The sequence below is a fragment of the Geotrypetes seraphini genome, chromosome 2 (assembly GCF_902459505.1).
Source record: "Geotrypetes seraphini chromosome 2, aGeoSer1.1, whole genome shotgun sequence".
NCBI classification, from domain to species: domain Eukaryota; kingdom Metazoa; phylum Chordata; class Amphibia; order Gymnophiona; family Dermophiidae; genus Geotrypetes; species Geotrypetes seraphini.
This window is the reverse complement of record NC_047085.1, coordinates 74,070,230-74,085,562: the sequence shown is the minus strand read 5'-3', so window position 1 is coordinate 74,085,562 and position 15,333 is coordinate 74,070,230. Positions and strand designations below refer to the sequence as shown.

Sequence of the window (15,333 nt, the reverse complement as noted above, 5' to 3'; positions counted from 1 at the left end):
ACTCCTCCAGCCTCTTAACCATTTTAGTCGCTCTTCTCTGGACCCTTTCGAGTAGTACCGTGTCTTTCTTCAAGTATGGCGACCAGTGCTGGATGCAGTACTCCAGGTGAGAGCGCACCATGGCCCGGTACAGTGGCATGATAACCTCCTCCGACCTGTTCTTGATCCCTTTCTTAATCATTCCTAGCATTCTGTTCGCCCTTTCCGCTGCTGCATATTGTGCGGACAGCTTCATCAACTTGTTGATCAGAACTCCCAAGTCTCTTTCCTGGGAGGTCTCTCCAAGTACCGGCCCGGACATCCTATATTCATGCATGAGATTTTTGTTACCGACATGCATCACTTTACACTTATCCATGTTGAACCTCATTTGCCATATCGATGTCCATTTCTCATGCTTGATTATGTCATGTTGCAGATCTTTGCAATCCCCCTGTGTCTTCACTACTTCGAATAACTTCGTATCATCCGCAAATTTAATCACCTCACTCGTCGTACCAATGTCCAGATCATTTATAAAGATATTGAAGAGCATGGGTCGAAGCACTGAGCCCTGCAGCACCCCACTGGTGATGCTCTTCCAGTCCGAGTATTGTCCATTTACCCCACTGTCTGTTTCCTATGCTCTAGCCAGTTTTTAATCTATGTGAGTATTTCACCCTCGATTCCATGGCTCACAATTTTCCGAAGTAGTCATTTATGTGGAATCTTGTCGAACGCCTTCTGAAAATCCAGATATATAATGTCAACCAGGTCACCCATATCTATCTGCCTGTTTACTCACTCAAAAAAGTGCAGCAAGTTCGTCAAACAAGATCTGCCTTTACTGAAACCGTGCTGGCTGGTCCTCATCAAACTCTGTCTGTCAAGGTGATCAATGATGCGTTCCTTTATCAGTGCTTCTACCATCTTTCCCGGTACCTAGGTCAGACTCACGGGTCTATAGTTTCCCAGATCTCCCCTCGAACCTTTTTTGAAAATCGGCGTAACATTTGCCACCTTCCAGTCTTCCGGAATCTTTCCCGATTTGATCAATAGATTAGCTATTAGTTGAAGCAGTTCAGCTATAGTCTCTTTCAGTTCCTTGATGACCCTCGGATGGATGCCATCTGGTCCCAAGGATTTATCACTCTTAAGCCTATCGATCTGCCTGCATACCTCTTCTAGACCGACCTTCAACCCTGTCAGTTTCCCGTCTTCGTTTCCAGCATATAGCCTGATGGGTTCTGGTATGCTGTATATATCCTCTTCGGTAAATACAGATGCAAAAAATGTGTTCAGTTTGTCGGCAATTGCTTTGTCCTCCTTTAGCACTCTGTTTATTCCATGGTCATCCAACGGTCCCACCGCTTCCTTCGCAGGTCATTTCCCCTTAATATATCAAAAGAACGGCTTGAAGTTTTTCGCCTCTTTGGCTATTTTTTCCTCGTAGTCTCTTTTGGCCCCTTTTATTGCCTTATGGCACCTGCATTGATGGTGCTTGTGCTTATTCCAGTTCCGTCCGTTCTTGACCTTTTCCATTCCTTAAACAAAGTTTTCTTGTCTCTGATCGCTTCCTTCACCTCTACAGTGAGCCACGCCGGTTCTTTGTTCTTTTTCCTCTTGGATCCCTTGTTGATACGCAGTATATATAGGTTTTGCACCTCGGTACTGTGTCCTTAAAAAGGGACCAAGCTTGCTCTAGCGTTTTTACTGTACTTATCTTCTTCTTAATCTTCTTCCCCACCATGAGTCTCATCTCTTCGTAATTTTCGGAAGTTCAGTGCCATAGCCATCGTTCTGGACCAATGTTTTGCCCCTGCGTCCAGGTCGAAGCGGATCATGTTATGATCACTGTTTCCCAGCGTCCCTTCTACTTCTACACCTTGTGCCAGTCTTTGCAGTCCATTTAGAATTAAGTCCAGAATTGCATTTCCTCTTGTATTTTCTTTGACAAGTTGTTCCAGGAAGCAATCGCCTACAGCATCCAGGAACTTGGTCTTATTAAAGAAATGACAATTTTGCATGAGGTAAAGCTCTTTATAATTTATAAATCTTTTCTTTTGGCTAAGTCTTAATAATAATATTGTAATTTATAGCTAAAGAGACATTTGATCAAGAAACTCTTTTATTTTACTTTTGTGATTATGATAAACATACTGAGGGCCTCAAAATAGTACCTGGTGAGCCGCATGTGGCCCGCAAGTTTGAGACCACTGCTCTATATGTATTTTAGCCTGCGTTATCCCCCACTTTTACTAAGTTGCGTGAGCCGATTTAGCGTGCGCTAAATGCTAATACATTCATAGAATATAATGGACACGTTGGCATTTAACGCACGCTAAATCGGCTGGCGCCTTACTAAAAGGACCCCTATATTTGGTATAAGCCTTTTTTTATTCTTTCTCAGAGGAATAAAGTTGCATATTTTCTTTCATTTTTTTGTTTTAAAACTGTGCTGAACCTTCTAGAAAGGAAACCAGTCAATAGGAAGTAATTTGTAGCGTTTGAGTTATGAAGATGTGATTTAATTAGCTTTCATGAAAGATCTGCTGTACATATAGTAGTGGTAAAACAAAATAAGAAAATAAAATGCATGCAAAAATAGAGAAACCTAAATGCCCATAAAGAATGAAGAGCTAAGAATTAATTTGAAAGAAACTGAAAAGGAAAATGCAAAACCAAGATATGCAAGAATGAGTTTAAGCTGGTGTTCATTTAAAAGATCTTTAAATCTTTAAAGAATTTTAGTAGGCAATTATTACCTATATAATTTGAGAATGGCCATCCAGCTTCAGAGCTGTTAATAGTCTGGTTTTTGCTGTTTGTTTTAGAGCAGAGTAGAATGAAGTTTGGTGCTTGTCTCTTTGAACCTGAAGATGTGCATTGAGGACTGTTTGCTGTATGTGTGTGTTACTGCTGTCCATCCCATTTTATTCTGATCAGGCAGCTGTCCCCAGGAAGTTGTACTTGGGACATTGCAGCCAGGTATATTTAGCATTGTATTGCAAAATATTTTATGCTGGTACAGGAAGCAGCATCAAGGGATCATGAAGGTTTACAGTGCCAAAGAGCCCACTTCTAGCTAAAGTGCTAATGGCAAGTAGGTGTAATCTTAAGACGGCTTTTATTGGACTTTCAGACTCTGCTCTTGTGCATTAAGTATGGATTGTTTTAGTAGCAATGTCTATCTTCTTTGACACATGAAGTGTTTCTTCTCCCAGTTCAGTTGGCAACTCATAAATTTATTTGAGAGCTTCTATACTGCTGCTAATGACTGGGGAAAGTCAATTCAGAGTGGTTTCCATGAGCTTCTGTATAGGTGTTGCAATACATGAGCTTCTGTAGAGAGTTAGAGCTTCTGTGAGGTGTTACCACATATGGTTTCTGTACAGAATTACAACAGGCTTCTGTAGAGGTGTTACAATAGAGTTTTTAGTACTGGCATATACAGTACAATATATGCCTTAATCATCCTACTCAACATCATAAACAATACCTGCACATCTATCATCTTACTTATGCATACGTTAATATCAAATCAATCAACCTATGTATACACATATAGTACTAGGTCAACCATTTCAACTAAGTACATTATATTTACACACATCTTAAGAAGGTTGGCCATTTCAACTATAATCTATAACGTGTGTAAATAGATTTATCAGGTATAATCTATTTACACACATCCTGCAGTTCTAGCTTCCTCTCTCTGTCAATCTCATTTGAAATGTTTGCTCATGATTTGAGTGATAATGCTCATTCTTTTTATTGTCCTTTAGTCCCTCAGGTTCACCTAGTAGTCTTAGCTACTTCCCTACAACTACAAATGTTGGTAGTATCCCTCCACACAGTGGAGCGACGGTGGTCAGAATGCAGGGCTTGGCCTACAATGCAGGCGTCAAAGAGATTCTAAACATCTTCCAAGGCTATCAGGTTAGTAGTCAAAGGCATTGATTTAGTGGTTGCCCAGATTTGTTGTTGAACTATTCAGTGAAAAATTGAAGACGCAGGGACCTTGATTTGTGCATGCATATGTCTAAATTAACCTAAACTGACCAAAGGCATTCTAAGGGTTGCAGGGCTGAGGAAGGGTTTTTTACTCAAACAGTGTGGCGCAGTGGTTAAAACTACAGCCTCAGCACCCTGGGGTTGTGGGTTCAAACCCACCCTGTTCCTTGTGACCCAAGTCACTTAATCCCCCCATTGCCCCAGGTACATTAGATAGATTGTGAGCCCGCCGGGACAGACAGGGAAAAATGCTTGAGTACCTGAACGTTCTGAGCTCCCCTGGGAGAACGGTATAGAAAATTGAATAAATAAATAAATAAATATAATTTTGAAAATTTATCCTGAAAATACACGTGTGCCAAAGAGCAGGAAAGCACACTTTTCATAGGTTAATTTTCAAAGTGGAAATATGTTTGCTTTCACTTTGAAATCTGGCCAAGACCGAATAGAGAAGAGTATACATATACTTTTTACCTGAGCATACAGATATAAAATTACTCCCAAACTGACTTTTAGATGTAGAAAGAGATAATGGTTACTGTGGATGGGCAGACTAGATGGGCCATTTGGCCTTTATCTGCCATCATGTTTCTATGTTACAGGAATATTTCAGTGATGCAGTATTTGATTAGTGGTGGTAGTGGGGAAAGCAGAGGTTAATAGTAAATTATCTTACAACCAGTCTGATTTAGAAATATTTGACGCTATCACTGTATTTGATAATGTTCAGTAACCTTAGTTTCTTTGTGTGTTGTGTCCATCTGCCTTTGATTAGATCTAAGGCTTTTTGTAATATGCCTTTGCAGCACTGCATATACCTAGAATGCACAATACAAATCAGGTCATGTTAATCCATTTGGAGGCTGCTGATGGAATTCCTGTTCTAGAAATTCTCTGTAGTGGAACACAGGTGGAGGGATTTGTTTTTATTGGGCAGCTTATCAGGGCAGTTTACAGGCACCATAGACAGAGTTTTGAAGAGGGAGGCAATGCCCCGTTCTCCCTAAACGCCTGTGCTGAATCAGACTGCAGAGCTCTAAAGTAGCATCATAATAGCTTACAAGGATCAGAAACCAAGGAAAGAGCAACCAGTGTGATTGCCCTGAAGCCCTACAGCAAATGAGGGATGGGCAGTTGATAAGTAAGCAGAGCTGCAGTGTTCTGTGCTGTCCGATTCAGGGGAAAAAAAATTGATTTGATTCAGCCTATTGAATCGATTTTTCGATTCGTTTCAATTTTCCTGCCCAATTGGGTGTGGTTTTTTTGTTATGGTTTTGTTTTTTTTGTTTTTTTTAAACATCCTGGTGGGTTTATTTTATAATCTCTTCACCCCTTTTATAGCCTCTTCACCCCCTTTGCCTTCTCCTAACCACACTGGCGCTGTGGTGTAAGCAAACAAAAAAGACTTTTCCTCTCTCTGTTAAATCCTAGCTCACATTTGCGGTCTAACACCAGTTCTGGCAGGATACGCGTTTCAAATCTAACATATTGTAATCACAAAACAGAAAATAAAATGATTTTTTTCTATCTTTTGTTGTCTGGTCATTATTCAGATCTTGTTGGTCCCAGGCTCTGGTTGTCTTCTGATAACTTGCTTGCCAGGGTCTCCTTCTTTCTTTCTTTTTTTCTCTGTGCTAACCATCCATCTGCCATCTCTGTCCTCCCCTTCTGTTTCCCTTCCCTCCCCCGGAGGTCTGGCATCTTTCCTTTTATTCATCTCCATCCACAGATCCACCTTTTCTCAACTACTCTTTCATCCAGCATCTCTCCCTCCTTCCCCACCACCCCAGGGTCCACCATCTCTCCCTTTCTTTTCCCAACTACCCTCCTATCCAGTATCTCTATCCCCCCTCCACACCATCCCTTGTGTCCAACTTCTCTCCCTTTCTGTTCCTTCCCTCCCTAAATCCCATTGCCCATCATCTCTCTCCCTCTCCTCTATTTTTAGACTCATTATTTCTTCCCCCCCAAAGTCCGGCATAGGCACGTCTCTTTGAACCCCCTTCCTCCCTCCGTGTACTTCTACACCAGGGCCCATTCCCCTGAAGGTTTGTCCCCCCCTGAAGGCCTACACCCCACCTCTGAAGGCCTGCCTGTCCCCCTGACATCAGAGGGCGGGACCGCAGCAGAGAAAAGGCAGCTCGGAAGACCCGATGGCAGCTTGCAGAGATTGCTAGCACTAGCGATCTTATCCAGGCTGCTGGGAGGCCAGGGGGAACACGCAGGCCTTCCGAGGGGGGGTGCAGGCCTTCCGGAGGGGGGTGTGTGCAGGGGGGGAGGGTGCAAGCCTTCCGGGGGGAGGGGTTGTACAGGCCTTCAGGGGGGACAGGCAGGCCTTCAGAGGTGGGGTGTAGGCCTTCAAGAGGGACTGACTCGCATCAGACATGGGAAGAAGGCACTGGGGGCACTAAGGACATGGGAAGGAGGCACTGGGGGCACCATGGACACGGGAAGGAGGCACTGGGGGCATTAAGGACATGGGAAGGAGGCACTGGGGGCACCATGGACACGGGAAGGAGGCACTGGGGGCATTAAGGACATGGGAAGGAAGGATGGAAGGAATAGAAAGGGACAATTGTTGGGCCTGAGTGCAGAAAGAAAGAAATGAAAGAAAGGATACACAGTCAATAGATGTCCCCTTTTGATGAAAAAAATAAAAGGTCCCGCGATGACTCGTCTGCCGGCTCTGCTCCAGAAGAAATAAGTTACGTCGGAGGGGGTGGACCCAGCAGATGCAGTCATTGCGAGACTTTGCCACAACTCCCTGCGTCTGCCGGAGCAGAGCCAGCAGACGAGTCATCGCAGGACCTTCCAGCATGCGGCTGCTGAGTCCACTCCAGAGCAAGTACGTCGGTGTGGGGTGGACTGGCAGCTAGCAGCTACAGTCATCACGGGACCTTGCTGCATGAAGGGAGAGAAAGGAGCAGGACTGCTGGAATGGAAGAGTGTTGGAGGGAAAGAAAGGGGGCAGGGTGGTATGGAAGGGTGGTGCTGATGGAAATGATGTACAGAGAAAGGGGAGAGACATAAGGGGGAAGGATATTGGAGGGAAAGAAAGGGGACAGATGCTGATTGAAGAGGGGTGGATGGAGGGAGAAAGGGCAGACATTGGATGTTAGTGGGGAGCCTATGCTGGATAGAAGTGCAGATGGGAGAGATAAGGAAGCAAATGTATGAAGGAAATGGGAGGAGAGAAAGAGGGGAGCAGACGCTGGATGGAAGTGGACAGAGAGAGGAGAAGGTACTAGATGGAAGGGTTGGAGAAAGATGGTACATATTGGAAGGAGGGGATAAATAAAAGGAGGGCACATGATGGGGAGAAAAGGATTGAGTTAGGGAAACACTGGAGGGGTGAGGGAAAGAGGTGGCAAGCTTTAGGTAGACAGTAAAAAAGGACATTGATGAGAGGGTAGTAAGAACGTAATCTAGACAGATGCAGAAAATAAATTGAAAAGGAAAATGAGGGAAAAAACGGAAAGGGATTGCAGAGGAAAGGTGTGGGAGAGGGAAGGAGAGGAGAGAGATGCCAGACCAATGGGGGTGAAAGGAGAGATGGAAGTGGGAGGCATACAGTTTCTGGAAGGGGCATAGAAGGAAAGAAGATGCCATATAGGGAAGAGAGACGGCAGACAAGTGGATGGAAGGAAGAGAGTTACAAGAAGATGAGGAAAGCAGAAACCACAGAAGACAAAGGTAGAAAAAAATTTTCTATTTATTTATTGCTTTAACATTTGTCACTGTTTCTGTGGCGCACTGTATGCAGAGTCCAGCTTCTTACTGGTTCAATTTAACCTTTTTCTATGTATTTCTATTTTATTCCCCCTTTTACAAAACTATGGAACGTTTTTTAGCGCCAGCCGTGGTGGTAGCAGCTCTGATGCTCAGAATTCTATGAGCGTCAGAGCTGTTACCACATTACAGTTTTGTAAAAGTGGGAGGGGTTAGTTTGTGATTACATATTCCATACTAGGCGAAGGTGTGTTCTGTGTGTTCGAAAGACTTGGTTTTTTGTTAGGCTTGACTGCAGGATTGATCTGTACTAGTCTGGCTTGTTTAGTTTTACAATGGGTGTATTGATGTTGTACTGCTCACTACAGTATGCAAGATGCTGCCTTTTCCTAGGTACTCATGTGTGATATGTGGCTTGTTACTAAAAATCATGTTTTTTGTACAGATGGTGGGGGGTGTCAAAAAATGATGGTCCCGGGGTGTCACATATGCTAGGTACGCCACTGGGCTCTGGGCATGCACAGTGCCAGGACTGCCCTGAGCTGAAAACACACCCTGTGGGCCCCCTTGAGCTACTATCCTGCAAACTTGAGTCACAACCAAGCAGGCAAAGCATTGGACAGAACTCAGGTTTGGAGCCTCTGCCTCCCTTGCACCCTGTGTGGCCACACTGCCCATACATAGCTCTCTCTAGCCCTGCAAAGTGCTGCCAGATATCAGTCTTCTCTCTCTATTAACAGCTAGCTGATCGCCCGGTTGCCTGGATATAAATTCCCTTGAGGAACATTCACTTGAGTATTAACATCACACAAATTTTCAGTTTTCACTTTCTGTTTAGGCTTCACCACACCATAGCTGCACTTCCTTATATACTGTTAAATGACTGTGACATGATTCCCAAAGCTGGCACTTCTCTTCCTCTCTGCCCCCCCTCCCCCACCTCTTCCCATTCCTCCCTTCCATGTTTGCCACCCCCTTCCCTTCCCCCATACCTCTAGTTGAAGTTGTTTGTGGCATTGCCCGGTTATATATTCCCTTGGGTTTTGGTTTACATTCACTTGAGGAACATTCACTTTTCAGTTTCTGTTTAGGCTTCACCACCCCACTCCACAGCTGCACTTCCTTATATACTGTTGACTGTGAGGTTATTCTGACTGTGTGACATTATTCCCCAAACTTCACACCATTGGTCAAAGCAATAGCTGTCTTTTTCGATGATTCTTTTCATGTCACCCTCTTCCCACCCTCACAGTATTTTTTTCCCAGATAGTAATTGATATGTTACCAAGTTTGGTTGAAATTCCATGCGTTTTGGAGTTATGCTGGAACATACGTACAAAAAAACAAAAAGTAAAAATCACAAAACAAACCTACTATTATCTCCAGTGAAGTTTACTGGAGTGACAATAATAGGAACATACATACATCTGATTCTATATAGATAGATAGACAAAGCACTTTCATCTTCTTCAATTGTCATATATTAATGGGATATCCAAAACAAAAATATAGTCCAAATATTTTGCCATATCTCAGCCCAATATGAGCTCAAACTGTCACAGTATAATAGTATATAGGAAAATGTTCCTGTCTCAAAATGAAAGGACCAACAGTTTGTACTAACCAAACCGTTAGCTCTGAATCTCTTAAATGAAATCCAGAAAGCTCTATGAACTACAAAATACATAGACTGGGTGACTAAAGTAGAATATGCATTAATCTTTTTAACCCCAAAAATATTCCATTGCCCAAGGACAACTAAACGCCCAAGTTCATCCTCCCAGTATTTCTCCACCCCCATATATCTCTTTTCACTAACAGATAGAAATTTAGCCAGGTGACCCTTGATCATCTAATCTAATCTAATTGGTATTTATTAACTACTTTCTCCATGCAAATAGGTTGAGAACAGCTCTCAATAAAAATTATATTCATACTTTATTACAGGATAAAATTCATCACAAATATATAATCATCCAATTCTAACTCAAATTTCTCAAATAAATACATCTTCAGACCTTTCTGAAACAGCATATATGACAATTGATTTTTCAACAACTAAGGTAGAGCATTCCAAATTAGCAGAGATTGATAAGAGAAAGAATTAGATTTTTTTTACTCTAGTTCCTTTAAACAAAGGTGCAACTATAGTCTGAGATGACTGACTGGAATTAGATCTAATTGGAAACAATATTAGCTGGAAAAACCTGAGCTGAGATCAGTCCATAAAAAAATCTTAAAACAATGCTCCAAAAGGCCATTCCTTAAAAAAATAAAAATAAAAAAAGTCAAATTCCCCAAATATTTTTGAATAGATTAAGCTTGCTACATTTAAAAGAAAACAGGATTGTACAAGAGATTTTATTTATTCATTCAATTTTCTATACTGTTCTCCTATGAGAACTCAGAATGGTTTACATGAATTTATTCAGGTTTAAGCATTTTCCCTTGTCTGTCCCTGAAATCTACCATACATGAAGCGACAAGCCTCTACATTAAATCAGTACACAAACGGCGGAGAAACAAAAAACCCCAATGGTACGCCGCAGAAATCTCGCACCTCGTCAAGGAGAAGAAAAAAGCATTTATTTCCTACAAACGAAAGGAGACTAGGGAAGCTAAACTAGAACATAGGGCGAGGTCTGCAGCGATCAAAACGGCAGTCAGGGAGGCCAAACTTTGAGTGGCAGAGACTCTGGCAAAGAACATGAAGAAAGGGGACAAATCCTTCTTCAGGTATATTAGTGATAGGAAAAAGAGCACAGACGGGATAGTACGCCTTAGAAAACCAGATGGGAACTGCGCAGAATCAGATTCCGATAAAGAAGAAATACTGAATGAATACTTTTGCTCGGTCTTCACCTGCGAGGCACCGGGGCACGGTCCGCAGTTGCAGGCAAGGCCCAGCGTGGAAGGCCCTTTTCAGAATTTCGAGTTCACACCTGGCGACGTCTACTACGAACTGGCAAGACTCAAGGTGAACAAAGCCATGGGAACGGACAATCTACACCCCAGGGTGCTTAGTGAGCTGCGTGATGTCCTGGCAGAACCGCTATCAGGACTCTTCAATCTCTCTCTAAGTTCGGGGAGAGTCCCCATAGACTGGAAAACAGCTAATGTCGTTCCACTGCACAAAAAGGGTTGCAGGGCAGAGGCTGCAAACTACAGACCGGTGAGTCTCACATAAATAGTATGCAAACTCACGGAAACACTAATCAAACGTAAATTAGATGCAATCTTGGATGAGGAGAATCTACGGGATCCCAGTCAACACAGATTCACCAAGGGTAGGTCCTGCCAATCCAATCTCATCAGCTTCTTTGACTGGGTAACAAAACAGTTAGACTTGGGAGAATCCGTGGACGTCGTATACCTAGACTTCAGCAAAGCTTTCGATAGTGTCCCGCATTGCAGACTGTTGAGCAAGATGAAATCTATGGGGCTGGGAGAAATACTAACTACATGGGTCAATGACTGGCTGAGTGGCAGACTTCAGAGGGTGGTAGTTAACGGTACCCTCTCTAAAACATCGGAGGTGACCAGTGAAGTACCGCAGGGCTCAGTCTTGGGCTTGCTCCTTTTCAACATATTCATAGGTGACCTAACTCAGGGGCTTCAAGGTAAGGTAACGTTATTCGCTGACGACGCCAAACTATGCAATATAGTGAAAGATGGCAATTCACCCGATAGTATGACACAGGACCTACATTTGTTGGAGCTTTGGTCCTCGACCTGGCAGCTGGGCTTCAACGCTAAGAAATGCAAGATCATGCACCTCGGCAGCAGAAATCCGTGCAGAACTTACACCTTGAATGGTGAGACCTTAGCTAGAACTTCAACAGAACGAGACTTGGGGAGTGATCATCAGTGCAGACATGAAAACTGCTGATCATGTGGAGAAGGCTTCATCTAAGGCAAGACAGTTGTTAGGTTGCATCCGCAGGAGTTTTTTCAGCCGGAAGCCTGAAGTCATAATGCCATTATACAGAACCATGGTGAGGCCTCATTTGGAATACTGTGTGCAATTCTGGAGGCCACACTACCGAAAAGATGTGCTGAGAGTAGAGTCGGTGAAACGGATTGTCACCAGGATGGTCTCGGGGCTCAAGGACGTCACAGGACGTGTCGAGGTGGAAAACGACATCTTCCTTCTCAAAGGACCATCGGTCACAAGGGGGCACGCACTCAAACTCAGAGGAGGGAACTTTAATGGTGACACCAGGAAGTACTTCTTCACAGAAAGGGTGGTGGATCACTGGAACAAACTTCCGATGCAGGTGATCAAGGCCACCAGTGTGCTCGACTTTAAGAATAAATGGGACATCCACGTAGGATCACTACGAGGGTCGAGCTAAGGAACTAAGTCATCAGCACCCAGACTTAATGGGGTGAGTCAGTAGAGTGGGAAGACTTGATGGGCTGTAGCCCTTTTCTGCCGTCATCTTTCTATGTTTCTATGTACGAGGAAAGGCTGAAAAATTTGTGGCTGTACTCACTCGAGGAATGTAGGGAGAGAGGAGACATGATCGAGACGTTTAAGTATATTACCGGCCGTATCGAGATGGAAGAAGAGATTCTCTTTCTCAAAGGACCCTCAGCCACAAGAGGGCATCCGCTCAAACTTAGGGACGGGAAATTTCATGGTGACACCAGGAAATATTTCTTCACCGAGAGAGTGGTTGATCCTTGGAACGAGCTCCCGGTGCAGGTGATCAAGGCAAACAGCATGCAAGAATTTAAGAGCATATGGGATGCCCATGTGGGATCCCTTAGAGGGTTAAGCCAAGGGAACCTGTCACCAGGAGTGGGATCCCTAGGATAGTAGACTTGGGGGTGGGTCAGTAGAGTGGGCAGACCTGATGGGCTATGGCCCTTATCTGCCGTCATCTTCTATGTTTCTATGTCCTGGTGGGCTCACAATCTATATAATATACCTGGTGCAATGGGGGTATTAAGCGACTTGCCCAGTGTCAAAAGCAGCAGCGTGGGCTTGAACCCATAACCTCAGGGTGCCGAGGCTGTAGTTTTAACCACTGCACCACACTCCCTCTGCTTTAGCCTTTCCTCATAGGAAAGTCATCCTATCCCATCCCATCCTTTTTATCATTTTCACCGCCCTTCTCTGTATTGTTTGTATAGATTCAATGCCCTATTTATAGGAAAACTTGGCAGTCAAGTTGACTTCTATTCTGATGCTATTGTACCACTCCTGTTTAGGATTGTACTTCCATGCAGATTACCCCACAGCTTTCTTGGAAAACAAGGTCACTGTACTACTGTTTTTGGCTCCATGTGTGTGTACTTCATTGCCAGTCTCTGCCCAAATAGATTTTTTTGAGCTTGTCCCATGCTTTTTGAATTTTTTTTTTTTTTTTTTACATCTCAACCACCCCTTAATCAATTTAATTCAGTAATATCAGTCTTTCATTAGTTGGTGGATTTGCTCAACATAAAGTACAATAAGCATGAAGTTTACATTATACTCAAAATAAAAATATACAGAATATAAAATAAAACAAATCAGAACAATTGTAAGTCAAAAACATGACTGATGAAAAGAAACATATTATAAGTTACTACTACTACTATTATTAATTATTTCTATAGCGCTACCAGACACATGCAGCGCTGTACAGAGTCACAAAAAGTAAGAAAAGTCCTGCTCCAAAGAGCTTACAATCTAAACAGGCAAGACGGACAAACAGGATGTCATGGATACAGTTAAGGGGAATGATTAATCAGCTGGCTGGGTTGGAGGGCAGAGGAGTAGGGTTAAGGACTGAAAGCTATATTAAAAAGGTGGGTTTTCAGTCTCCTTTTAAACAAGGGAAGAGAAGAGGCTTGACGGACAAACTTGGGTAATTTATTCCAGGCATAGGGGACAGCTAGATGAAAGGAATGAAGTCTGGAATTGGCAGTGGAGGAGAAGGGTAACGTTAAGAGTGACTTATCTGAGGAATAGAGTTCTCTGGGAGGTGTATAAGGAGAGAGGAGCGAGAAGAGATATTGAGGGGCAGCAGAATGAACCTATTTGTAGGTCAGCAGTAAGATCTTGAACTGTATGCGATGGGCAGTGAAGTGACTTAAGGAGCAGGGTGACATGAGCATAGCGAGGTTGGTAGAAGATGTCACGCATTAGAGCTTTGCACAGATTGCAAGGGGAGAGGAGACACTGAGGGATACCAGTTAGGAGTAGATTGTAGTAATCGAAGCGTGAGGTTAGGAGAGCTTGGACAAGGGTCCGGGTAGTGTGCTCAGAGAGGAAGGGGTGAATTTTGGTGATATTGAAGAGATAGAAGCAACAGGTCTTAGCAGCTTGTGGGATATACATAGAAAATGAGAGATCAGAATCGAAGACGACTCCAAGGTTGTGAGCTGAGGAGAAAGGAGGAGGAGGAGCAGAGGGTTTAGGACGAAAGAGGAGCAGCTCAGTCTTGGACATATTAGTTTCAGATGACGGCAGGACATCCAGGCAGCAATGTCAGCCAAACAAGCAGAGACTTTCTTGGACTTTTAGGTGAAATTTCAGATGTAGAGAGGTAGTTCTGGGAGTCATCAGCATAAAGGTGATACGGGAAGCCAAGGGAGGAGATCAGGGCACCGAGAGAAGAGGTCCTAAGACAAGACCAACTGCTAACGGGGTAGCAGCAGAAGAGGACCCACCAACACATACACTAAAGATGCGTTGGGCATGGTAGTAGGCAAACCAGGAGAGGACAGAATCACGGAATGCAAACGAGGACAGCATATCAAGGAGTAAGCTGTGATTTACTGTATCAAAGGCAGCAAACAGGTCAAGAAGGATAAGAATAGAGTAAAGGCCCTTAGATCTGGCCATGAACAAGTCACTGCAGTTATCCTGTAACATTGATTTAAGTAAATAAGAATATTTTAAGTCTTTTCTGAAGTCCTGCACTCTTCGGGTTGTGGGCAGTGCGATTGAAGTAAACACACTGCCCTGGAAGTTTTCCCTCTGCTACAGCTTCCTACCTTGGGGACATGCCTCTTGCAATGCACCTGAGCATCTTTCTAGCTTTGACCATTACCTTTTCTATCTGCTTTCTACTTTAAGGTCATCTGATACAATCATCCCCAAATTCCACTCTTCTTTCACAAAAGTACTTCACCTCTTATACTATACCAGTCCCTTGGATTTTTGCAACCCAAGTCCACGACTCTGCATTTTTTTTTTAGCATTAAATCTTTGTTGCCAACTTCTGGACCGTTCATAAAGCTTTGCTAGGTCCCATCCATATGCTATTTACACCTTCCAGACCTTATTACAGAGTTTGGTATCACCTGCGAAAATACAAACCTCATCAGACAGTCTTTCCATAATATCACTCACAAAAATGTTAAGAGCTGGCTCAAGGACAGATCCCTGTGACACTCCCACTGATGACATTCTTTTTCTTGGAGCAAACTCTATTTACCATTACCCTCTGTCTCCTTCCACTTAGCCAGTTTTTAATCCAGAAAGTCACTAGAGGGTCCATCCGAAGGACACTCAGTTTATCAGCCACCTATGCGGAACTATGTCAAGAGATTTGTTAAAATCCAAGTACCATATTTAGTGCCGCTCTCGTATCCAACTGTTCAAGTTTCAAGTTT

At 43.4% G+C, this 15,333-nt stretch overlaps 1 protein-coding gene across 3 annotated transcripts in view; it reads left to right on the top strand.

The window, feature by feature from the left end:
* The window catches only part of ESRP1 (epithelial splicing regulatory protein 1), a 181,037-nt gene that overhangs the window by 141,797 nt on the left and 23,907 nt on the right, over positions 1–15,333 (top strand). For all 3 annotated transcript variants that reach the window (XM_033934758.1, XM_033934757.1, XM_033934756.1), the window contains one exon: positions 3,765–3,918. In XM_033934758.1, coding sequence (XP_033790649.1) covers positions 3,765–3,918 — 154 coding nt within the window. The remainder of the gene's footprint in view (positions 1–3,764; positions 3,919–15,333) is intronic.